We start from the raw sequence: 25,624 nt of genomic DNA, 5'->3' as shown, positions 1-25,624 counted from the left end.
CCGGAAATATGGCTTTTCTTGGTACAGGTCCTTTTCCCACCGACTGAAAGAGACTTGCCTTTGGGCTTGTAGCTCTTTTAAGCAAGCAGGGCATAGCACCTATGCGATAGCCATCTACACCCACCAGCGCCCATAACCCTGAGCCTTGCCAGCATGCTCCCTGAATGTACATTTCACACGCAGGTGACAAAACTGCAGCCCAGGGAATTAAAAGAGCTTGCCTGTGGCAAGTAATTCAACATTTGGTGGTAGAGCCAGGTCTGGACCCTTCTTCTCCTGCCTCACACCCTACAACTCTTCTCTTTTCACTGAGCTGATCCCATGTACAGTAAGAAGATCACTGTGTTTGTGGACTTTTTTTCTTTTTTTTTTTGGAGTCAGTTGACAGTCACTGCAGAAGCTTTCTTAACTGTGTCCTGTAGACGTGAGAGACATCATCACAAGGAATCAGAAGGCTGGTGCGTTTAAAGCTCGGAAAATATCAAGCTGGTAAGATACCTTCCTGCATTAAAACATTCTGGTTTTCTCTATGGATGATAATTAAGGATAATAATAGCTAATATTTACTGAGCACTTACTGTGGGTCAGGCACTGTTCTAAGCACTTTAAAAATATCTTATTTAATGTTCAGAAGAATCCATAAGGAGGCAGGCAGGCATTTTCATTATCTTTGGTCAATGAGGAAAACTGAAGTATATTGAACCCTGGGTTGGGAATGATTTCAGGATTGAGAGTATACAGTCTGAGGCTGAAATAAACCTTCCTGGGACCTCCTTATGAAGACTCTATTCCTCTGGTTCTCAACCTGGGGGCAGTCTTGCCCCCAGGTTCTCTTTCATTGTCCTGACTCAGGGGGAGAGGATTGCTAGTGGCATCTAGTAGACAGAGGCCACCCTCCTGCAATGCACAAGACAGTGCCCACGACAAAGTCCTATCTGGCCCAAAATGTCAGTAGTGCCAAGATTGAGAAACCCTGCTCTCTTCATGGTTTTGAAATAGTCTAGTATCCATTCCCTTTTAGATTCCGTTCATTCTTATTCAAACTTGGAGAAATGCTTACCCTCAACCAAAACAGTGGTGTTTTCGGTGATGCTACATTTTCTTTTGCCCTGATGATAGGACCTAGAAGAGCGAGGAATCATTTTGTACTTTTCACATGAAAGATCTGTATTTGTGCATTTTTCATTTATATGTTGAACCCCAGACATTAGAAGAACAATCTAATTTTTAACTGATTATTTTATTTATTTATTACTGCTAATCTGTCATCCTTTGATATTTTGAATTTTTTCTGTGTTGAAGATGATTTCCCACCCCAACTACTCAGTTTGGGGATAAAAAAAAAAAAGATGAATTAACAGCAACAACACTTAAAAAACCTCCAGTGGTAAACTTATTGGGCTGAGGCCATGGAATAGCAGTAATTATTTTTCTCTGATGTCAGCTAGTGAAGGTAAGGAAGTGGCCATATATGTGTTTTAAAATCCTGCAGTAGAATGTCAGCATAAGCTGGTGGCACAGGGGGTGGGATGCCCTGTGTTTCTCATTTATTAACAAACCAGTTTCGTTTCCCAGAAAGCCTCGGGCAGGTCAGGAGAAAAGAACCATCTGCTACCTGTGTCTTCTTCATTCTTAGGGAGGCCTTTACACCACAGTGAGGACTGCCATACCCTTCTGGGGAGGACTTCATTTTGGGACGTGATTTTCAACCTGGTCTTTTAGTTATCAATCAAAAGCACATTTTCTATGTTGTCCTCATTTACATTTATTTAATGCTTAAGGTCATTTGTGACCATTTGAGTGTATTTCAGCATATGGAATCAGGGAATAATAGATTCAGCATCATGCTGTGAAGAGAGATTGTGTTTTTACAAGACATAATGTTGTTTACTGGGTGTTAATAATCACTAATTAATAAACATACCTAGATTTTGAAAATGTTCCATTTTGAAGAATAAAAAATGTCAAGTGTTTAACTTAGGGAATGCAACAGTATTTTCTGTCATCTCTTCATAAAATAATTAAGTTACATAAAGAAGCAAAATGTCATTATTCAACACAGGATGTATCGAAAATGGCCTTTGTCTCTATCTGTTCTCAGAAATGCTCTAACTATATTGTTCTGGTATGTACGTGGACATATAGTCTGTGTGTCAATAGTCATTTAGGAACCTCCAAGATGAGGGGTTTGTTTTATGTTTTCTTTATCTCATATTAATTGTGGTCAGTTTTTTCTCTTTTAACCACTGTAAGCATTTTGTCCAAAGTCTACTAAAGCACTTTGCCAGAAAACCGGGGGATGAGGCAGTCCTTGAAATGCCTTGATCTCATATGAAGAAGCTACTTGACCACTTAACCTTCCAGAAGCTAAGAGGAACTCCCAACCAGTGATGTAATAATCAGCATTTCCCTTCTCTCCACTGCTTTCCCACCCATAACCAGTACAATATGATGAGCACATTAGTTCCATGCAAGAAGAAATAAAAGGAAACTGTTCACAAAAGAACTAAGATATAGTTCACTCTTCTTTTTTAGTGCCTCAATGCATATGCAGAATTTCTCCTCCAAATTGGAGGTGTGGAATAACGGTAGCGACAGATAACTGAGAGGTATTTACCATAGCTACAAAGCCCACCTGTGAGCCAAATATTTCTCCTATTAAAAAGCACTTCAAAGCTTGACATGAAGTTTGGAACAGCTGAATGTCTCCTGTGACTTCATTACGATGTAGCAGCAGAACGAGTATCATGGTATTGAGAACTCTGGGCTTAGGAAATGGTGGCTTTTAAAAAGGAACAAGAAACCACCCAGGAATGTGAACAGCCCCCAGGGTACCTTTCCCGAGGCTGTGACAGGGTGCTCTCTCAGCGACAACCTGCACTCCTGCCTCTCAGCCAGGGCGGACCCAGGCTGCATGGGGCCTGAAACATGTTGAGGGCCCTCGTGAGGAGAATGGATTTGATTATACCTTACTTGGGCAAATTCTTTGGAAGCATTTGACCATGTGAGTAATGACTTGGGCTCCTGGTGGGCCTTGGAAGGAATCTGTGCAAGTGAGGGACCTGAACACGTAAGCTTCAGCAGCTCCATAGGGAGTCCACCCCTGCTCCCCTCTTCACCACAGCCCTTGCCTAGAAAAACACTCCTCCTTTAAGAACAAAACTTTCTTACTCCCTCTGTTCCATTTTAATCCCCATCTATTGGTTTTTTTTTTTATTTTTTAAAGATTTTATTTATTTTTTTGACAGAGAGAGACACAGCGAGAGAGGGAACACAAGCAGGGGGAGTGGGAGAGGGAGAAGCAGGCTTCCCGTGGAGCAGGGAGCCCGACGCGGCGCTCGATCCCAGGACCCCGAGATCATGACCTGAGCCGAAGGCAGACGCTTAACAACTGAGCCACCCAGGGGCTCCTATCCCAGTTGTTGCTTTGTGTGACAGACATGTTTGTGGAGGCCTGGAAGCTTTAGCCCTGACCAAGAAAGATCTAGGACATACATAGAAGAAGCATCATATCCATTTCGTCTCACAGATCTTAATACAGTCATTTGATGGTTCATTTGTTTGTCCATCCATGCAGCTATCCATTCATTTACCTAACAGGTCCAAGGTATTCTGTCTTGGGGAGCATAAATACAGAGTTATCGAGAGTAGCTCTTGAACAAAGGAAATCGTGCTGCTAAATATAGCTAGAGAGTGGTTGAAAGAGCAAGGATATTTACGGCTTCTCAATAGTTAGGTTTATCTGAAGCTGTCTTCAAACCTGTGACTGTCTAATAAAGAAGCATTTAGAGCTTTTGACGTCTACATGTTTCTAGGTGTTCCAGAATTAGTGAATGGCGTCATTCTCCGGTTAATATTAGTTAACAGTTACAATTTTTTTAAAAACCTATCAAATATACCCTGCTGTGATATTAAAAGTAAGTTTCTGCCTAAGAAAAGAGTTTATCTTTGTGTGAAAATTGCTAGTGAATTTAGGCCCGGGACTTTTATTATTCTTTGATAAACCATTAATTTTAGTAAACTATGGAACTTATTATAATATTGAAGACTTCTTTATAACCCAAATTTCACCTTTATGTGGGCCCCCAGGACTGGCTATTGGCCCCATTGCCCTACTGCTTTTTAAGATTTATATCTTTTCGGATTGGTTAGCCCGGTGATGGGTATTAAGGAGGGCACGTACTGCATGGAGCACTGGGTGTTATACGAAAACAATGGATCGTGGATCACTACATCAAAAACCAATGATGTATTGTATGGTGACTAACATAATATAATAAAATTAAAAACTACAAAAAAAAAAAAAGATTTATATCTTTCTGGAGGCTCATTTTCTTCTACAGGTTAAACCAGGGGTATGAAAAATGATTTTAAAGGTGTAAATCTCAACCAAGTGGAATCCTGTTGCTGATTTTTCTAGACCTTCTGCAGCCTGCCCTCACTTCCTTCACTCTCCTCATTCAATCTAGCTCCTCTGCTTCCCCAACACACACCTTCTCCCATGGCCCTCTCCTGTGGCCACCTGAGCCTCTGCACTTTCTGGACACATCTAGTCTGCCCCGTCTGTGGCCTTAGCCAGGCCTGTTCCCCTTCTCCTTGTCCTCCTAAATCCTTCCTTGTAGGATGGCCTAATTATCATTTCTCCTGCCTTCTCTGGCCCTAATCTTGTCATCCTTTTAGTTTCTGTTGGCCTTAGACTGGTCCCAGTCAAATATGCCGTATTCTCTTATTGCTCAAAGCATATTGTCTTTGTTTTTGTGGCCATTGGTTCATTCACTTCTTGACAAATATTTCAGTCACTTTCTGTGCACCAAGTACTGTTCTAGGTGCTGGTGATGTCGTGATGAACAAGACTGAGAAAGTCCGTGCCTTCTTGGACTTCACGCTTTAGCAGGGGAGACAGAGAATTTTCTTGAAGGCAAGGATTCTGCTTAATATATTTTTGTATTCCCTGAAGCAATTAGTACACATTATCCTTCTTATAGGAGAGGTTTTAAGATTTGTAGTTGGAGCACCTTTTGAAAGACATGAATCCATAAGGCTTATGGAACCAAATAATTTTTAGCAGGAGTGAGTCAGGCTTTAGAGACTAAGACATCAGTTCATACATCAGATAGCTGACTTTCATTTCAGGATAGGCTTCTTCTCAGGCATGCACATGCCGTGTCTGTAGACAAACTGACATTGTAAGTAGGTGTTTATCTGTCCTTTGTCAGGTTGAAGAGGAAGGTTAGAAGAAGGTAACCAAGATAAGGAGGCTGAGGGCTCTCTTTGAGAAATTTTCTGATAAACTATACCTGTTAGTGGGTTTTGCTACAATTACGGTAACAGAATCTTGAGAACTGCTGAGAATTCTAGAGATGCCCCAGTCCCTTTTCCTTCCATTGCTATTTTGAATATGGGGAAATGAAATTACCATGTGTGCTTTCTATTGCGAACATTTTTTATTTGCCTGACAAATTTAAAGATGGGCCCATGTCCCCTACGATTTAGTGTTCTGCACTGAAGAAACCAGCTCCCACAGGCATGTTATCCAGTTTCTGATATTTTGTTGGAGTTCTTCTTCTTGTATTAAAATGAGCCAGATTTTAACATTTGGGGACATTGTATTTTTTAGGCATCCTCTTAAACTGCAGCAAATTAAAAATTAAGGCCTTTTATTCTAGAATAACATTGTATTAACTCTTTGGACATGCACTTCCCTACTCTTCACCAAGATCAAAATCTCACCACCCAAATTCGGTCAAGTTCTATATTGATAGCCAGGTGTGCAGGTCAGACTACTATATATATCCTCTGTGGAAATGCCTTCCAGGTTTAAGAGAAAAATCACTCCTTCATAGAAATTTATATCACTGAAGTTACATATCAGATAAAAAGGTCTTCATTTTCAAAAGATTTCCTCGCTTTAAAATGGACAAGGGGCAATCTTAAAAAAATTTTTTTAGAGTATGACCACATCATAATCCATTGCTAAAAAATAATTTTTTACTTTAATAATAGTCTGTTTTCAGTATTTTGCCATTGCAAACAATGCTGCAGTGAACTCATCTGTACATAGACTATACATTTGCAAGTATATCTACAGAACAAATTTTCAGAAGTGAACTTTGTGTATTCATATGACTCTACCAAAGTGTAAATTACTACAACTTTGTAATATATTTTCCTATCTGTTAAGACTAGTCCCTTGTCATTATTCTTTCTTTTAGAATTTTCTAAAATTATGTTGGTATTTTTATTATACTGGCATTTTCATTGTGATTGAAAGAAATACAATTTATTAAGCCTTGACATCTTGATGACTGAGTCTTCCTATTCAAGAACAGGGCATTTTCTTTTTATTTAAATTTTTCTAGATGTTTCATTAGCATTTGAAATCTTTCTTCATTTTTCTTGTTAAGTTTTTTTTCGGAAACTAGTTTTGTTTCTCTTATAAATGAGATCTTCTCTTTCGTTATATTTTCTAACGGGTTGTTATTTGTATATATATAAAGAAAGCTATAGGGGTTTGTATAGGAAATGTTCAGTCACCTCCATGAGTTATTATTTCTGCTAGTTTGTTGGTTTATTCTCTTGAGTTTTCCAAATAAACAATCCCATCATCTGCAAATGGTGATGATTTCTACTTCTTTCCAATTCTTATACCTCTTATTTTGTATCTCTTGTATAATATTATTGAATAAAAATTTCCCAGATGATATTAAATGATAGGCATTTTTGAGCCCGACTTTCTTGGGACTCCTGGAATGTTTCACCGTTATACATGGATTGGCATTTGAGTGGAAATATATAGGATATTTTTTACCTTGTTAAGGAAGTTTTTATTGATCTCCTTGTTTTTAAGAGATTGTGTTACAGATAAATATGGAACTTCAGCCCATACCTTTTTAGCATGAATGGAGCTGATCAAAATGTTTTTCTGACTTCACCTGTACCTATGACAACTCATATAACAGGTTTCTTAATATTATAGCATCTCTGTGTTTCTAGTCACTTGGTCATGGTGTCTTAATTCATCTCTTAACATGCTGTTGTATTCTAGTGTGTTGTCTGGAATTATTTTTATTACAAGTTTATTGAGATATAATTCACATACTGTATAATTCACCCACTTAAAGTGTACAATTTAATGGGTTTTAGGATATTCACAGAGTTGTGCGACCCTCATGATCAATTTTAGAACAATTTCATCACCCCTGAACAAAGTGACCTATTAGCAGCAACTGCCCATTGCCCCCCCCCCCCCCTTCTCTTTCCTAGCATCAGGGAGCCACTGATCTACTTTCTGGCTCTATGGATTTTCTTCTTCTGGACATTTCACATAAATGGAATCATATAATATGTGGTCCTTCATATCTGGTTTCTTTAACTTAACATAATTGTTTTGGGGTTCATCCATGTTTTAGCATGTATTGTGATGTCATTCTTTTTTATGGCTGAATAATATTCCACTGTACAGATAGAACACGTTTATTTTATTTTAATTCCAGTGTAGTTAACATACAGTGTTGTATTAGTTTCAGGTGTATGATATAGTGATTTAACAATTCCTTACATGACTCAGTGCTCATCAAGATAAGCGTACTCTTAGTCCCCTTCCCCTACTTCACCCATCCCCCAACCCACCTCCCCTCTGGTAACCATATGTTTGTTCTCTGTAGTTGAGAGTCTGTTTTTTGGTTTGTCTCTTTTTTTTTCTTTGTTCATTTGTTTTGTTTCTCAAATTCCACATATAAGTGAAATGATATGGTATTTGTCTTTCTCTGTCTGGCTTATTTCACTTAGCATTATACTCTATATCCATCCATGTTGTTGCAAATGGCAAGATTTTGTTCTTTTTATGGCTGAATAATATTCCATTGTATATATGTATATACTACATCCTTTTTATCCGTTCATCTATTGATAGACACTTAGGCTGCTTCTATAATTTGGCTATTGTAAATAATGCTGCAATAAATATACGGGTGCATATAGCCCTTTGAATTTGTATTTCATATTCTTTGGATAAATACCCACTAGTGGAATTACTGAAGCATAGGGTAGTTCTGTTTTTAAACTTTTGAGGAACCTCCATACTGTTTTCCACAGTGGCTGTACCAATTTGCGTTCTCACCAACAGTGCATGAGAGTTCCTTTTTCTCCACATCCTTGCTAACACTTGTTTCTTGAGCTTTTGATTTTAGCCATTCTGACAGGTGTGAGGTGATATATCAATGTGGGTTTGATTTACATTTCCCTGATGATGAGTGATGTTGAGCATCTTTTCATGTGTCTGTTGGCCACGTATAGGTCTTCTTTGGAGAAATGTCTGTTCATGTCTTCTGCCCATTTTTTTATTTGTGGTTTTTTTGGTTGGTTGTTTTTGTTTTTTGCTGTTGAGTTGCATAAATTCTTTATATATCTTGGATACTAATCCTTTATCAGATGTCATTTGCAAATATATTCTTCCATTCAGTAGGTTGTCTTTTAGTTTTGTTGGTTGTTTCCTTTGCTGTGCCAAAGTTTTTAAAATTTTGATGTAGTCCCAATAGTTTATTTTTGTGTTTGTTTCCCTTGCCTCAGAAAACATATATAGAAAGATGTTGTTATGCCCAATGTCAGAGAAATTACTGCCTGTGCTGTCTTCCAGGATTTTTATGGTTTAAGGTCCTTAATCTATTTTGAGTTTACTTTTGTGTGTGATATAAGAAAGTGGTCCAGCGGGGCGTCTGGGTGGCTCAGTCGTTAAGCGTCTGCCTTCGGCTCAGGTCATGATCCCAGGGTCCTGGGATCGAGCCCCGCATCGGGCTCCCTGCTCAGCGGGAAGTCTGCTTCTCCCTCTCCCACTCCCCCTGCTTGTGTTCCCTCTCTCGCTGTGTCTCTCTCTGTCACATAAATAAATAAAATCTTAAAAAAAAAAAAAAAAAGAAAGTGGTCCAGCTTCTTTCTTTTGCATGTAGATGTCCAGTTTTCCCAACACCATTTGTTGAGGTGACTTTTTCCCATCGCATATTCTTCCCTCCTTTGTCAAAGATTAATTGGCCATATAATTGTGAGTTTATTTCTGGGCTTTCTATTCTGTTCTGTTGATCTCTATATCTATTTTTGTGAGGTACCATACTATTTTGATTACTACAGCTTTGTAGTATTGTAATATAACCTGAAGTCTGGAATTGTGATACCTCCAGTTTTGCTTTTCTTTCTTTCTTTCTTTTTTTCTTTTTCTTTCTTTCTTTCTTTCTTTCTTTCTTTCTTTCTTTCTTCCTTCCTTCCTTCCTTCCTTTCTTTTTCTTCCTTCCTTCCTTCCTTCCTTCCTTCCTTCCTTCCTTCTTTCTTTCTTTCAAAGAGAGAGTGAGAGTGAGAGAGAGCACAAGTGGGGAAAAGAAGGAGAAGCAGGCTCCCCGCTGAGCAGGGAGCCCCATGCGGGGCTCAATCCCAGGACCCCGAGATCATAACCCAAGCCTAAGGCAGCTGCTTAACCAACTGAGCCCCCAGGTGCCCCTCCAGTTTTGCTTTTCTTTTTCAAGATTGCTTTGGCTATTTGGGGTCTTTTGTGGCCCCATACAAATTTTAGGATTGTTTGGGGAGCCTGGGTGGCTCAGTCATTAAGCATCTGCCTTCAGCTCAGGTCATGATCCCAGGGTCCTGGGATCGAGCCCTGCATTGGGCTCTCTGCTCCACGGGAAGCCTGCTTCTCCTTTTGCCTCTCCCACTCGCCCCGCTTGTGTTCCCTCTCTTGCTGTGTCTCTCTCTGTCAAATAAATAAATAAAATCTTAAATAAACAAACAAACAAACAAATAAATAAATAAATAAAAGACTTGATAAAACTATTATGGTTAAAAAAAAATTAGGATTGTTTGTTCCAGTTCTGTGAAAAATGCAGTTGGTATTTTAATAGGGATTGCATTGAATCTATAGATTGCTTTGGGTAGTATGGACATTTTAACAATATTTGTTCTTCCAATCCATGAGCATGGAATGTCTGTCCATTTGTTTGTGTTGTCTTCAACTTCTTTCATTAGTGTTTCATAGTTTTCAGAGTACAGGTTTGTTACCTCCTTGGTTAAGTTTATCCCTAGGTATTTTATTATTTTTGGTGCAGTTGTAAATGGGATTGTTTTCTTAATTTCTCTTTCTGCTGCTTCATTATTAGTGTATAGAAATGCCACAAATTTCTGTACATTGATTTTGTATCCTGCAAACTTGCTGAATTCATTCATCAGTTCTAGTAGTGTTTTGGAGGATGGATAGACCACATTTTATTCATCCATTCATTATTGACAATTGGGTTGTTTCCACTTTTTAGCTATTATGAATAGTGCTGCTATGAACATTTGTGTACAAGTTCTTATGACAAGTTTAATTTCTCTTGGATGTATATAGCCATATAGTACCTCTATGTTTAACTTTCTGAGGAATTGCCAGACTGTTTTCCAAGTTGGCTGAATCATTTTACATTCCCACCAGCAGTATATGATGTTATCTGGGCTTTTTGTATTGATATTCATCAGTAAAATTGGTCCACAGTTTTATTGCACTATCTTTATTAGATTTTAATATCACTGGTATGCTGACTTCTTAAAAGAATTTGGAAACTTTTCTTATCTTTTGAGCCATCTAATCTGGGTCACCCTAAGTTGCTACCATAATGCTAGATCAGAGCGATTTTTACCCCATCATTCTGGAAGTTATGATTTGAAGTTGGCAACAAATAGTGAAATTCTTATATTAAAATGCACTGTGCTTGAAAGTTCATAAATTTGAAAATGAACAAAAATAAAAGTGAATGAAAACATGAAAAAATAATAATTAATTTTGTGATTTCACATTTAATGGCACATAGTTGAAATTTGATATGAAATTAAAGCTAATTCTAATTTTTTATCATCACTTTGTTTTACTCCCATGTAAGTTAATCAGCTGTCATAATTATAGAATCAGAGATATTTGAAATGGGAAATATAATTAGTACCTTTCATTCCAAGATCTCAAAACCCTTTACCAGTCCTCCCTAACCAGTGTAGAATATACTGGTCACCAACTTAAGGGGTCCAAATGTTAGGCAAATCCGTCTTCCTTTTGGACTCTGAAATAAGTTTATTTCAGCTAAAATACAGACAAAAACACAGATCCAGAGAGTGGGATCAGTTTTAAAGTCAGTCCAGAGATATATAATAAGCTGGAGCCGTAGTTCTCAAACTTTAGTATCAGAATCATCTGTAGAACTTATGACACAGATTATTGGGTCCTATCCCTGGAGAGACTGAGGTAGGGCCCAAGAGTTTGCATTTCTAGCAGGTTCGCAGGTGACCCTGCTATTGCTGGTCTGGAGACCTTGCTTGAGAACCGCTGAAGTAGAGCTCTCTCTAAGAGTTTCCCATTAAATGCTGTAGTATTTCATTGCCTTAAAGTTGTCCCAGTTTTCACTCATTAAAGCCAGTTCCATCTACCTTATTCTCTTGTTTATTTTATTTTATAGATGTCATGTATTTACAAAGAAAAGACAGAACCTGACTTACTGTCAACTCTCAGTTGTCTGTAGTTAATCACTCTTGTAGATCCTCTAAGGCAAAAATTTCATTGAGACCTAAGATTACTTCCCGCTCACCTTTCTCCAAGTCTTATTTATAGTCTGGAAATGTAAATTAGTTTCACTTCAAGGTAAAAATCAATGAAGTTGATCAGGTCATCTGTTTCAAGGAATTTATATAAATTAAATCCTGTTTTGGTGAATCTGTGCTGTTGCTTCCTTCCCTTAGTGATCCGGTGAGAAGTGGTTTTTTTTGTTTTTTGTTTTTAATTGAAGTATAGTTGACACACGATGTTATATTAGTTTCAGGTGCAGAGCATAGTGATTCCACAAGTCTCTATGTTATGCTGTACTCACCACATTATTATAGTACCATTGACTATCTTCCCTATGCTGTACGTTTTATCACCATGACTTGTTCTTTCTGGAAGCTAGAAGCTTGTATCTTCCACCCCCCTTCACCCATTTTGCCTATCCCCTCACCTTCCTCCACTCTGGCAACCATGTTTGTTCTCTGTATTTATGGGTCTGTTTCTGCTTTTTGTTTGTTTATTCATTTATTTTGTCTTTTGGATTTTATGTGTAAGTGAAATCATATGGTGTTTGTCTTTATCGGGCTTATTTCACTTAGCATAATATCCTCTGGATCCATCCATGTTGTCTCACATGGCAAGATGCCATTCTTTTTATGGCTGAGTAATATTCCATAGCACACATATTTACCACATCTTCTTTACCCATTCATCTACTGATGGACCCTTGGGTTGCTTCCATATCTTGGCTATTGCAAATAATGCTGCAATAAACACAGGAGTGCATATATCTTTTCAAATTAGTGTTTTTGTTTTCTTTGAGTAAATACCCAGCAGTGGAATTATTGGATCACAGGGTATTTCTATTTTTAATTTTTTGAGGAACCTTGATACTGTTTCCCAAAGTGGCTGCATCAACTTACATTCCCACCATTAGTGCACATGGGTTCCTTTTTCTCTACATCCTTGCTAACACTTGTTATTTCTTGTCTTTTTGATTCTAGCATTTTGACAGGTATAAGGTGATATCTCATTGTGGTTTTGATTTGCATTTCCCTGATGAGTGATGCTGAGCATCTTTTCATGTGTCTGTTGGCCATCTGGATGTCTTCTTTGGACAGGTCCTCTGCCCATTTTTCAACGGGATTATTATTATTATTATTATTATTATTATTAATTTTGTGTTGAGTTATATAAGTTCTTTATATAGTGGGGAGTGCTCTTAATTAATTCTGTCTTTAGGGTGAATGTTGCTTGCCTGAAGTGGCACCCTCTTTAAAATCTCTCTTTTGAAAATAAACACATTGGACACATGGAACTAAATGTCTAGACCTATGGCTAAAAAGTGTTCTAAATCCAAGTCCATACTGGTAAAGATCTTCTGGAACATGCTTCTCAAGTGGTCCCAGATCCATTTTCATAGGAACTACCTGTGGTACTTATTTTAAAAACAAAATTTCCCTACTGAATTAGACTCCTGGGGGTTGAGGTTCATGAATCTCACATTTTAACAATCTCCCAAGGTGATTCTAATATATCTGGATCACAGATCACACTTTGATTAACTCATTTTACCCCTAGATTGCTGTTCAGTGTAGCATACCAGCTGAAAGCACAAAGGTGAATATGGGGTGCCTGGGTGGCTCAGATGGTTAAGCATCTGCCTTCAGCTCAGGTCATGATCTCCAGGTCCTGGGATCGAGCCCCACGTCGGGCTCCCTGCTCAGCAGGGAGTCTGCTTCTACCTCTTCCTCTGCCTCTCCCCACTGCTCCTGCTTTCTCTCTCTCTGTATCTCTCTGTCTCAAATGAATAAATAAAAAATTATTAAAAAAAAAAAGAAAGCACAAAGGTGAATCTATGGACACCCTGCTGTTTGTCCTTAAGAGAGGTTGTTTGTTTTTGTTTTTGTTTTTGTTTGGTTTTTGTTTTTTTTTTACCTTCCATTAGAGGGCTTTATTTCTCACTTTGGACTCTGAATTCATTCATTCCTTTCTTTTCTTCTCTCTTCTCTTCCTTTTCTTTTCTTTTCTTCTCTTGTAGGCTCTACACCTAGCCTGGAGCCCAACACAGGGCTTGAACTCACAACCCTGAGATCAAGACCAGAGCTGAGATCAAGAGCTGGACACTTAACTGACTGAGCCACCCAGGCGCCCTGGACTCTGAATTTCTATGGTGTCATCTTAATGATGTGCATGGCAGTGGGAGGGGCAAAGTTATACAGACAAGGGAGTAATTCTGATCAGTTTCTTGTCTGCATCACAGCTCTTTTGGGATTCAATAAGGAGCACACATCAGAGGTGGAAGAGGCCTTTGAGATAATCCACCTGTGGTTTCCAACCAGAGGTGGACTGTGTGCCCACCTCTGCACCTGTTTGTAATTACGGGGGACATTCCTGTTTGGTTGTCACAATGACTAAGGGATATTACTAGTACCAGAGGGAGCAGAGATGGTAAACATCCTACAGTGCCAGGGACAGTCCACTACAATTCAGAATTGTCCTGTCCCAAATGCCAATACTACTCCAGTTGAGAAACAATTCCACACTAGTTGAGAAAAATGGAGATCCAGAAATAACACTTGGATCTCTTTTATCTTTTTATCTTTCATAGCACTGCTTATTTTTTGACTTTTTTTTTTTTTTTTTTTGCTGTGTCTGTCTTACATACACTCTTCTTCTTCTTCTTCTTCTTTTTTTTCAGTAGGCTTCACAGCCAGTGTGGAGCCCAAAGCGGGGTTTGAACTCATGACCCTGAGATCAAAACTGGAGCTGAGATCAAGAGTCAGATGCTTAACCAACTGAGCCACGTACGTGCCCCATACACTCTTCTTTGTTAGTGAATAACATTTTTACCTAAAATATTTCACTAAATTAGCTATTATTCTGGTCCAACTTGTATCATTCAGTCCAAGGTAATAAAATGTAACTTAGAGTCTGCTCCATGTAAAGCACTATCGTGAGCTCTTTAGAGGTTACAAATATTAGTAAGGTGAGGTTTCTGTCTTAGGAAGCTCAAGCTATCCAAATGAGAGACAGATACTTGCCCGACTACCAAGGCATAAGACAGAGTCTGCTCTAGTTGGGTTAATCGTGCTATGTAAGGATAAAGAGAAAATCAGCCAATCCAAGGCAGAGGGACCTGAGAAAGAGTGAAGGAGGTGGCCCTTAAGATGTGATTTAGCACATGAAAGGCAAGTGAAGAAAAGCAGTTGAAGAGGGCATTGTAGGTATGAAAAGCAAGGAGGAAATCATCAAAGGCATGGAGGTAGAAGAGATGTGTCCTGGGGCGTGGGTGGCTCAGACGGTTAAGTGTCTGCCTTCTGTTCAGGTCATGATCCCCGGGTCCTGGAATCAAGCCCCCTGTTGGGCTCTGCTCAGCAGGGAGCCTGCTTCTCACGCTCCCTCTGCCCCTCTCCCTGCTTGTTCTCTCTCGCTCTGTCTCTCTCTCTCAAATAAATAAATAAAATCTTTAAAAAAAAGAAGAAGAAAAGAAAAATGTGTCCAGGCAAATTTAGTTCTCTGGTGTGATGAATGGGGACAGGCCGAATTTAGTTCTCTGGTGTGATGAGGCCAACAGACCAGTTAAACAGAAGTCATTGCATTGAGGTGGAGGAGGGAGGCAAATGGGACAGAGCATGTAGAGGGACTTCTGAGGTATCAGGCAAAGTTCTATTTCTTGATCTGCATTGTGGTTACAAAAGTATTTGCCTCACAATTAAGGCATTTTTTGTTTCATGTAGTTTTCTGTTTCAGTGTTTTATTCTACAATAAAAAGGGTAGTTGTTGTTGTTGTTTTCTTTTTTTCTTTTTTCTTTTTTTTGCTTGTTTTGAAAGCTATCTCAGTGGTTCCAGAGAACAGGAAATAGGTATCCAGGCCTGAATGAGAGCAGAAACCAGTGAGCAAATACAGGGGCCATTCTGGAGAATGGAGGAGGAGTAAGAGAGCAGTTTGGGACATGCTACATTCATGTGGTTGTAGAACATAAATGTGTGTTCTGTATGTGACAGTAACTAGTAGGCGGTTAAGAACCAGTTAAGGCAGTTAAAGTTCAAATCTCAGGAAATGTGCTAGAAGATTTGGAGATCAACATGAAAAGAGTAGAGCACAACTATGGAAACTGGAACATAAAAGAAGATGGCTAAGGAGAGAATCTTAGAAATATCTGTTTGGGGGGCAGAGTAATAGGGGCCAGTCAGGGATACAGAGAAGGAGCTGGAGATAGGAAGGCTGATGCAGGGTGGTATGGTATAAAACCGCTCCTTGACGGAAGCAAGTCCAGGAGAGAATTTCAAGGAGAGGGGGACCAGCAGTGTTAGCTACTGCAGATCACTGAAGGTCTAGCAAATTGCAAAGCAGTGCTCCTGTCTGTTGTGGGAAAGGTTAGATTGCAAGAGCAAGTGAATCAATGAGAGTAGACTCCTGCCAAAGCGTTGATGGCGAAGGCAAAGAGCCAAGTAGTATGTGTATCGAGGAGAAGCAGAGTTGGGGGAAGAGGGGAGCATGTTGTTAGGCATGCCACCACAGCCAAGGAAGAAGAGCTAAGTAATATATGAAGTGAGGGGGTGGGATGGGGGCAGATTTGATGGAGCAAGGCCTAGAGTGGTGCTTCTCAAAGTATGGTCCCCAGACCAGCAGCATCAGCACCACTTGGAAATTTGTTAGAAGTGCAGATTTGCAGCCTCCACCCCAGACCTACTGAATCAGAAACTCTGGGACTGAAGCCTGAAATCTGTGTTTCAACAAACCTACTGAGCATTCTGATGCTCAAGTTTGAAAACCACTAAGCTAGAGGAAAAAGGGAGTGGTTTAATCCTGCACATAGGTGGGGAGGCTGTCCTTGAAAGGATGAGGAACCCTACTTGCTTTTAGACAAGAGGCAAAGAGAAAAGATGAAGAGGGAAAAGATATCAGATAGCCCCAGGCTCATGGTGAGGTCATCTTAAAGAACAAAGACCTGGAATGTTGGGGAGCTGAAAACAGGGATGTGTGCATCCAGCCTCCAAACCCTTGCCTCCTGTACACTTTGTCTAAGATTTAACTCTTCTTCCTCTTTCCTCTCCAAATCCTGCCTTAAAATCACATTCCACCTTCCACCTTATTCAGCATACCATCCCCAACATGACAATCTGTAATTATTTTGTTTCATTTCCAAATAAGACTATTTGTTTCCTTTGACTGTTTTAATTTTGTTACTTAGAAAGAGGTCCTCTTTGTCCTACCCTTCACAGCCTCCAGAGAAGTGCTGAATAACACTGTGGTTGGACTGGCTCACAAGTTAGGCAATCAACAGATTAGTGGTCCCTCTCATTCTTGGTTTTCTGTTCTAGATTTAGGTTCCTTTCCCCAAGTGTCTAAAACACTATTATAGAATGTTCTAGCGTATGGCATTTTGAAAGTCTATAAAAGATCAGGAAAAATGGAGGGACAAGTGACAAATAGGGAAGTATTTGAAAGAAGAGAAATGATTCCCCAGTTTATGTAAATACTGTAAATGACTTGAATGGACCCTCTGTAAGGGTGAGCTACACCCAGACAGACTTTGTGGTGTAAGATATAAACTGTGGGAAGGGCTCCCGGAGTCTGTTGCAAGGAAGAATGCCTGTAATATCTATGTGAAGAAAACTGCTGTCTTCCCCACTGCTGGTAAGACAGCTTGTTTAGTTGTTTGTTTGTTTGTTTTTAATAACTCTAAGCTCATTACATTTGGCAAGCATAATCAAGAATTGTATCAATACAATGCAAAAACACAGGGATGACCTTTTTAACAGCAGAGTTAAAAACTGTGACTCACTCCCCAATGAGGAGTTGGCAAATATAATGGTAAACAAATATTAACTGTAGGAATGTGAGAAAAGAAAGGCCTTAAATCTGTAGAGGGAGAGCTATCTGTGAGCACCACAGTGAAATACAAATTAAATTAAACATGTTTGACATTGGGTTTTATTACAAACTTAAAATAGAGACTTTCTGTTTGAGAATTTTTTTAAATTTAATTTAATTAATTTATTTATTTTTTGGTGTGAGTTTTAAATCACAAGATAGGAATCCTATCAGAAATTGACTTAGCTTTGCATTTCAGGTTGACACTCCAAGTCAAAGCCAGAAAGAAAAAAAATCTAAGTTAATGCAAGAGTAAGGGAAAGGAAACTAATATTTATTGAGCCCTGATAATGTACTTTCATGTATTCTAGCTCATTGGATTCTTTATCGTTGTGCAATGCAACTAATGTCTGTAACAGACGAAGGCCATGGTACTCAGTATCTCCCAGCCCCACTGGCCTGTGAGTGGGGGAGCTGGTATTTGAACTCAGAGCTTTCTAGCTAGCTGTAAGCCCAGCATTCTTCCTGCTGTGCAATATCTGTTAGACTTACTAGGTTTGCCATGCCTATAGCTATTAAGATTTTTCTAAAGCATGAGGAATTCTGTAGTGATTCTGTAAAATTGTACTTTGCTTTGTAATGAATTTCAAACAGAAATAAGATTTTGACATTGTGGTGAAATAAAATGGAGAAAACATACATTTTACTTCAGTGTCAGTATAATTATAGGTAACACATGGGCATGATTTGGGGGTTTAGAAGAACCATCCTTTACTTGTCTTTGCATCTGAATGTGACGCCTTAGATTGTAAAGTTCATATAGGCCAAGGGGCCTAGTAGTATGTATGTAGACACCTGCTCTCTTTCAGAAAACATTTCCTTTTTAGCTTTTCTTTAACAGTTTGTTGAGGTAAAATTGGCATCCAATAAACTGTATACATAATTTTACAAGTTTTGAAATTTGTGTACGCCTTTGAAACCATCACCACAGTCCAAATACTGAACATATCTCTCACCCCCAAAAAACTTCCTTCTTGCCCTTTGGTAATCCCTCCTTTCTGCTTCTTGAAGTTTCCTCCCTCTCCACCAATTTGTTATCCCTCATCTTATGTGAGTTTATATTTTCTACAGTTTTAAATAAATGGAATCATTAAGTACGTGCTTTTTTTTTTAAAGTCAGTGTTCTTTCAATTAGTAAAAGTATTTTGAGATTCATTTATGTTGTTGCAGGTATCAATAGTTGTTTCCTTTTTATTCCTGAGTAGTGTCCCATATACTACAATTTGTTCCTGCTTTCACCCTTTGATGAACTTTTGGGTTGTTGCCAATTTGGGGCTGTTGCAAATGCAACTGTTAGGAATATTTATGTACACATATGGATATGTGGATATGTTTTATATGGATATGTGCTTTCCTTTCTCTGGGGTAAATACCTAGGAGTGGAACAGCTAGATCATATAGAGGCACAAATGTAACGTTTTAAGGAAACTGACAAACTGTTTTCCAGAGTGGTTGTACTATTTTATATTCTCATTGGTGGTGTCAGAGAGTTCCATTTTGTCTACATCCTCGCCAACACTCTATATGGTCAATCTTTTAAACTATAGCTTTTCTAATAAGTGTATAGTAGTATCTCATTAGGGTTTTAATTTGAATTTTCCTAATTACTAATGATGTTGGATATTTTTTCATGTGCTTATTTGCCACTTATATATCTTTGGTAAAGTGTCTATTCAAATGCTTTACCCACTTTTTTTTTATGGGGTTGCTTATTTTCTTATTAACATACTCTGGGAGTTCGTTATGTTTTTTCTATGTTTATATGTAAGCTTTATATGATATAAGCTTCTATCAGACATATGATGTGCAAATATTTCGCCCCCTAAGACCTGTGGCTTTCTCTTCCCATTCACCTCATAGCATCTTTCAAACTGCAGAAGTTTTTAATTTTAATGAAGTCTAATTTACCAATTTCTTCTTTTATGGATTATGCATCCTGTGTCATATCTAAGAAGTCTTTGTTTGACCCAAGGTTACAAAGATTTTCTTCTGTACTTTCATTGACAAGTTTTATAATGTTAGGTTTTACATTTAATTTTATGATCCATTTGGAGTCAATTTTTAATATGGTATAGGATATGTGTTAGAGATCTTTTTTTTAAAAAAGTGGATATCCAAATGCTAAGACACTATTTGTTGAAAATACTCTCCTTTATCCACTGAATTACCTGCATTTATTTAGGTCTTATTTAATTTCTCTCATCTTTTGTCAGAATTATCTCTAAGTATTTCATATTTTATGCTACTAATAGTTTGAGTTTTTAAATGTTATTGTGAGTAGTAGGGAACTGGAAATTACAATTTCCAATTATTTGTTGCTTGTATGAAGAAATATAACTGATTTTTTTTATATTGGTCTTCTATTCCACAACCTTGCTAAACTCACGTATTAGTTCTGCTTGCTTTTTTCGTATATTCCATTGGATATTCTACGTAGATGATCAGGTTTCCTGCTCATAAAGATAATTTTACTTCTTCCTTCCCAGTCTTGATGACTTGTTTTTTTCTTGTCTTATTACACTGGCTAGAATCTCCAGTGCAAAGCTTAATAGTAAGAGGAAACATCCTTTTCTTATTCTGATGTTTAGGGAAAAAGCATCTAGTCTTTCACCAATGGACTATGATACTGGCTGTAGGTTTTTATAGATGACTTTCTTCAGGTTGATGAAGTTCCCTTCTGTTCTTAGGTTGCTGAGAGTTTTTATCAGGAATAGATGTTAGACTTTGGCAATGCATTTTCTGCACTTATTGAGATGATCATATCATTTTTCTTTCCTAGTTCATTAATATGGTAAATTATATTGATAGAATTTTAAACATTAAACCAACCTTCTTGTATTCCTAGAACAACCACTTGAACATGAGATCTATATCTATATATTGATACATATTTATATGCCTATAGATATTATTTTATATATTTATATTTATTAATATATTTTATGAAGAACTTTTATATTCCTTATTATCCTCTTACTATCTGTAGAATCTGTAGTGATGCCACTTCACTCATTCATGATATTGGTGATTGGTGATTTATGTCTTCTCCCTGTTTTCCTAATCACTCTGGCTAGAGGTTTATCAATTTTATTGCTCCTTTCAAAGAACCAGTGTTTGGTTTCAGTGATTTTTCTCTATTATGTTTCTGTTTTCTATTTCATTTATTTTTGTTCTAATCTTTACTTCCTTTCTTTCGGTTATGTTGAGTTTAACTTTGCTTTTTTGTTTGTTTGTTTTTTGTTTTTGTTTGTTTATTTAGCTGGGAGCTGAGTCTATTGATTTGGACCTTTCTTTTCTGATATAGGCATTTAGTGCTATTAATTTCCCCTCTATGCATCCCATAAATTTTATATGTTGTATTTTCATTTTCATTCAATTAAAATATTTTTCAATTTCTGTTTTGATTTCTTGTTTGGATGCTATGTTATCTATAAGTGAATTATTTATTTTCCAAATATTTAGAGATTTTACAGAAAATATTGATTTCTAATTTAATTCGATAGTGGGTGGGAACTTTTTTTTTTTAGATTTTATTTATTTAAGAAGGAGAGAGAGAGATTGGGGGGCAAGGGAGGAGCAGAGGGAGAGGAAACAAGCAGACTCCATGTTGAGTGTGGAGTCTGACATGGGGCTCGATCCCACCACCCTGAGATTACGACCTGAGCCAAAACTAAGAGTCAGATGCTTAACTGACTGAGCCACCCAGGCACCCCAGGGAACATATTTTTATATGACTGGAATTCCTTTAAATGTGTTGAAAGTTAAAATATGACCCAGAAAGGGTATGTTTTGGTAAATGCTCCACACCTAGTTGGAAAAAAAAGGTGTATTCTGCTATTATTGGGTGGAGTGTTCTATAAATATCAATTAAGTCATGTTGGTTAATAGCATTGTTAAAATCATCTATAACTTTGGTTATTTTCTGTCTAATTCAATTAGTTATTGAGAGAGGAGTATTGAAATTTCTCATTATAATTGTGGCTTTGTCTATGTTTTCTTTCAGTAATACCCATTTGGACTTCAAATTAGAAGCTCTGTTACTCAGTTCATAAACCTTTAGAAGTGTTATGTCTGCTTCTTGAATTGGCCCTTTAACATTGTAATGTAATCCTTTTTACATCCAGTAATATTCTTTGCTCTGAAATCTACTGTCTGGCATTCATATAGCCACTCTGGCATTCTTTTGACTAGTGTTGCTTGGTATGACTTCTACTTCTAATCCATTTGTGCTTCACATTTAAAATACACTTACTTGGTAAGCCACATATACTTCCATCTGACATTTTAATCCAATCTGACCCTCTCTGCCTTTTAACTGGGGGCATTTAAACCATTTTCACTTAGTACAAGTACTGATATGGTTAGATTTAAATCATTTTGCTTTTTGTTTTCTGTTTGTTCATCTATTCTTTCTTCTTCTTTTCATTTTTCTCTGTCTCCCTTGATTAAGTGAGTATATTTTATTTTTCTAGTTTTTCTCCTTTGTTGACTTATTAGCTGTAATTGTGTTTAGTTGTTTTAGTAGTTGCTTTAGGTTTTATAGTATACATCTTTAACTTATCATAGTCTATCCTCAAGTGATGTACCACTTCATCTACACTATAAAAACCTTATCATAGGAAACTTCTATTACTCCCCTCCCAATCTTAATGCTATTGCCCTATATTTTACTTATGTATATGTTATAAACTCCACAGTACTTGTTATTTAACCAGTCAGTAATATTTCAAAGAGAGTTAAATAATAAGAAAAAAATCTTACATATTTGCCCATGTAGTTACAATTTTTGGTTCTCATCATTTCTTTCTGTTGATCCATATTTTTGTCTGGTATGATTATTCTTCTGCCTGGAGGACTTCCTTTACATTTCTCATGGTGTAGATCTGCTGGTGATTAATTTTTTCAGCTTTTGTATGTCTGAAAACATCTGTTTCATCTTTTGGGAGGAAAATATTTTAACTCGCTATAAAATTCTAGGTTGACAGGGTTTTTATGTTCCTTTCAGACTTTAAAGATGTCAGTCCACTGTCTTCTGACTTGCCCATTACTCACAAGAAATATGCTGTCATCCTTACCTTTATTTATATGTACTGTGTTTTTCTTTTCCTCTGGGTACTTTACAGATTTTCTCTTCATCATTGCTTTTGGACAATTTGATTAGATTATTTGTACCTCGTAGTTTTCTTCATGTTTCTTGTGCTTGGAGTTTGTTGAAATCTCTTGATCTGTGGGTTAATAGTTTTCATTAAATTTGAAACCATTTCAGCCATTATTTCTAGAAGTATTTTTTTTGGACCTCCCCCTTCTATCCTTTGGGGACTCCAATTACACATATATGAGATTACTTAAATGTGCCCCACAGCTCATTCACTGATCCTCTTTTAATTTATTTCATTCTTTGTTTCTATCTATATTTCATTTTGGATAGTTTCTATAACTTTGTTTTCAAGTTCATTTATCTTTTCTTCTGAAATGTCTTATCTGTTATTAATTCCATCCAATGTATTTTTCCTCTCAGACATTGTAGTTTTCATCTTTAGAATTTTGATTTGGGACTTTAAAAGTATCTTTCTTGTCTCTATTCATTTTTTAAAATACAGTGAATATCATTATGGTAACTATTTTAATGCCCTTGTTTGTTAATTCCGACATCTGTGTTAGGTTTAGGCTGGCTTTAGTTGTTTGATTTGTCTCATTATAGGTTGTATTATTTCAATTCTTTGCATGCCTGGTAATCTTTGATTGTGTGCCAGGTATTTTTTTTAGGGGGGGAGGAGCAGAGGGAGAGGCAGAAAGAGATTCCCAAGCAGGCTCCATGCCCAGCACAAAACCCAACACAAGGCTCAATCTCACGACCCTGAGATCATGACCTGAGCTGAAATCAAGATCAGGGTGTTTAACCGACTAAGTCACCCAGGTGCTCCCAGGTATTTTATATTTTACCTTCTTAGAATCTGAATGTTTTTATATTCCTGTAAATGTTTCTGAATTTTGTTCTGGGTCACAGTTAAGTTATTTTGAAATAACTTATAAGAAAGGGAAAAAGGAGTAGAGGATGTATGCAAAGGAGTAATTAAAATTATTGGCTGTGGGATGTAAGCTGGGTAAGGAGGGAAGATAAACATTATGGAAAAGAGATAGGGACATGGTGATGGGATTAGCAGATTGTTGCCCAGGGGGACTGAAGAATGGTTGGGATTTGAGTACCTTCTGGAAGGGATGAGCTATGAAAGTGCTGGTCAGAGAGTAGATCAGCGTTTCAGTTATTCAAAAAGACAAGGTCTAGAACAGTGCTACTCAACAAATAGGCCATACACTGGAGCCAATCCGTGAACTGCATGTTACTGATCTGCAATGAGGTAAGTTCAGAAATTGAAAGTAAATGTTTAGGAACACTACGGTGATATCCAAGCATATGATCAGTGGACTTGTGTTTAGAATGTCTTGGCTTTTAAAATCTCATTTGCCTGTTAATTTTTACTGTATTTTATGAAACTGTCAGTCTGGAACAGATTGGATATAAACAACAAAAAATCTGGTCTTTCTCCACAGCTAAAGTACTGCTCTAGATGATTGTCATGTGAGTTATTTGAGAAGGGTGGAGGGCAAGGTCATTGGAAGAGAAGCATTGGAAGGACCAGCTCCTTGAATATAGAAGTCACCATCACCAATTGCCTTGTAAGATAGAAGGCCTCCTGATTGCACAGCTCCAGGGGGCACTCTTCTCATTGTATACTACATGAACACCACAAATCCAGAATACATTGTGAATGGTGCTCTGTGAGTGTTCAAGAAGGTGGTCATTGTTATCTCCATTTTACAGATGGGAAAGCAAACTCCAAGTTCACACAGCCAGTCAAGGAAGGAACCAAAATTTTTTGGGAGGGTCTCTCATACCAAAGCTGAACTCTGTTCTATATACCACTCTTTGTCATATGCTTACAGTTAATGGGGACACCATAGCCATAGCCTCATGAGAACTAGGAAAAAATGCTTTTTGGGAATGTGTTGTGGTCCACATGGCCAAGCAGTGCATTTCAGTTTCTTTTAGAATTACTCTAGTTACATCTGCTGTGATAATCCATAGCCAGTTCCTGCCTAAACCCCATCTCTCCATTTGTCTTTGTTGAACCAAGAGGCTGAAGCTCCTCAGGAATCCAGTATCCAATACCCACCACAGGATTTCCTACACTTTCTGTTAATGAGCTTTAGTAATTACTTATGTATTAGAAACATTTTCTAGAAGATTATGAGTACTTTTAACACTTTTCTCTTTTTCCCAAAATTTGTGTGATGGGTACATTACTTTTATGATTTGAAAAAGTCAAGTATAGATCTATATTTTAAACCAGATTGTTCATGTAGAAACTCTCTAAGACACTTAGGTCTCTGATGAGGGCTGAACAGGCCTGGTTTCCCACCAAGCCCGAGTCCCAGTTAGTTGCACAGGAGGCCTCAGCGTTTCCATAAAAGTTGGTATTGGTCGTGTCCCATTCTCTCCAGGTGCATGGAGTTTCTGAGGAATTAATGTAAAAACAAAGTAAGCATTAATCTCTTGGGGCTTTCCTGGTTTCCTCCATTCCTTGACTCTCCAGTAGGCCTAAGCAAATACAAGAATAGAGTTAATTTATAAAGCTTGTCTAAGTGACATAGGATGACAGGTTCTTCTGGAAAGCCCTCCCTGGAGCTCTAAATCTATATGCTCACACAACACATAGGACACAGCATCAGAATTATGGGTTTATGCGTCCGCATGTCCTGCTTGGCTGCCATCAAGAAGGCACCGCCTGTGGCCCAGCACAGGGCCTGCCACATAGTAGGTGCTCAGTAACAATGAGTTGAATGAGTGAATGGGCAACTGATGCTCAGTCTGCATAGATATTTTCATGGTGATGTGTTCAATTTTTTCTACCTTAAGAAATTCACTAGCACTAATGTTTATTAGTGTACATGGGAAGAACTTTTGGACTTATCAAATTAAGACTTATTTTTGTATTCATACATATGGCTTTTCACTCTGGGAAGATGTAGAAGAAATAAAGAACCCACCAAGATAAGCAAATATAACTGGACAGGGTAGGATATGCTCGCTTAGTTTGGTCTTAAATAATAATCAAAATAGAAAAGAGGAGCACAATTTTACTTTGAAAAATAGCACGGCAAATCAGTTTTGATGTGGAGAGAGGAATCATTAA

The 25,624-nt window shown here is 37.8% G+C and overlaps 1 protein-coding gene across 2 annotated transcripts in view; it reads left to right on the top strand.

Annotated features, from left to right (window-relative positions):
* The window catches only part of CAMKMT (calmodulin-lysine N-methyltransferase), a 376,306-nt gene that overhangs the window by 326,541 nt on the left and 24,141 nt on the right, over window positions 1-25,624 (top strand). For both annotated transcript variants that reach the window (XM_032411070.1, XM_032411068.1), the window contains exon 7: window positions 423-489. In XM_032411070.1, coding sequence (XP_032266961.1) covers window positions 423-489 — 67 coding nt within the window. The remainder of the gene's footprint in view (window positions 1-422; window positions 490-25,624) is intronic.

This window comes from Phoca vitulina, unplaced genomic scaffold, assembly GCF_004348235.1.
Source record: "Phoca vitulina isolate PV1807 unplaced genomic scaffold, GSC_HSeal_1.0 scaffold12, whole genome shotgun sequence".
Lineage (NCBI taxonomy): Eukaryota > Metazoa > Chordata > Mammalia > Carnivora > Phocidae > Phoca > Phoca vitulina.
This window is presented reverse-complemented; position numbering and strand designations above follow the sequence as displayed.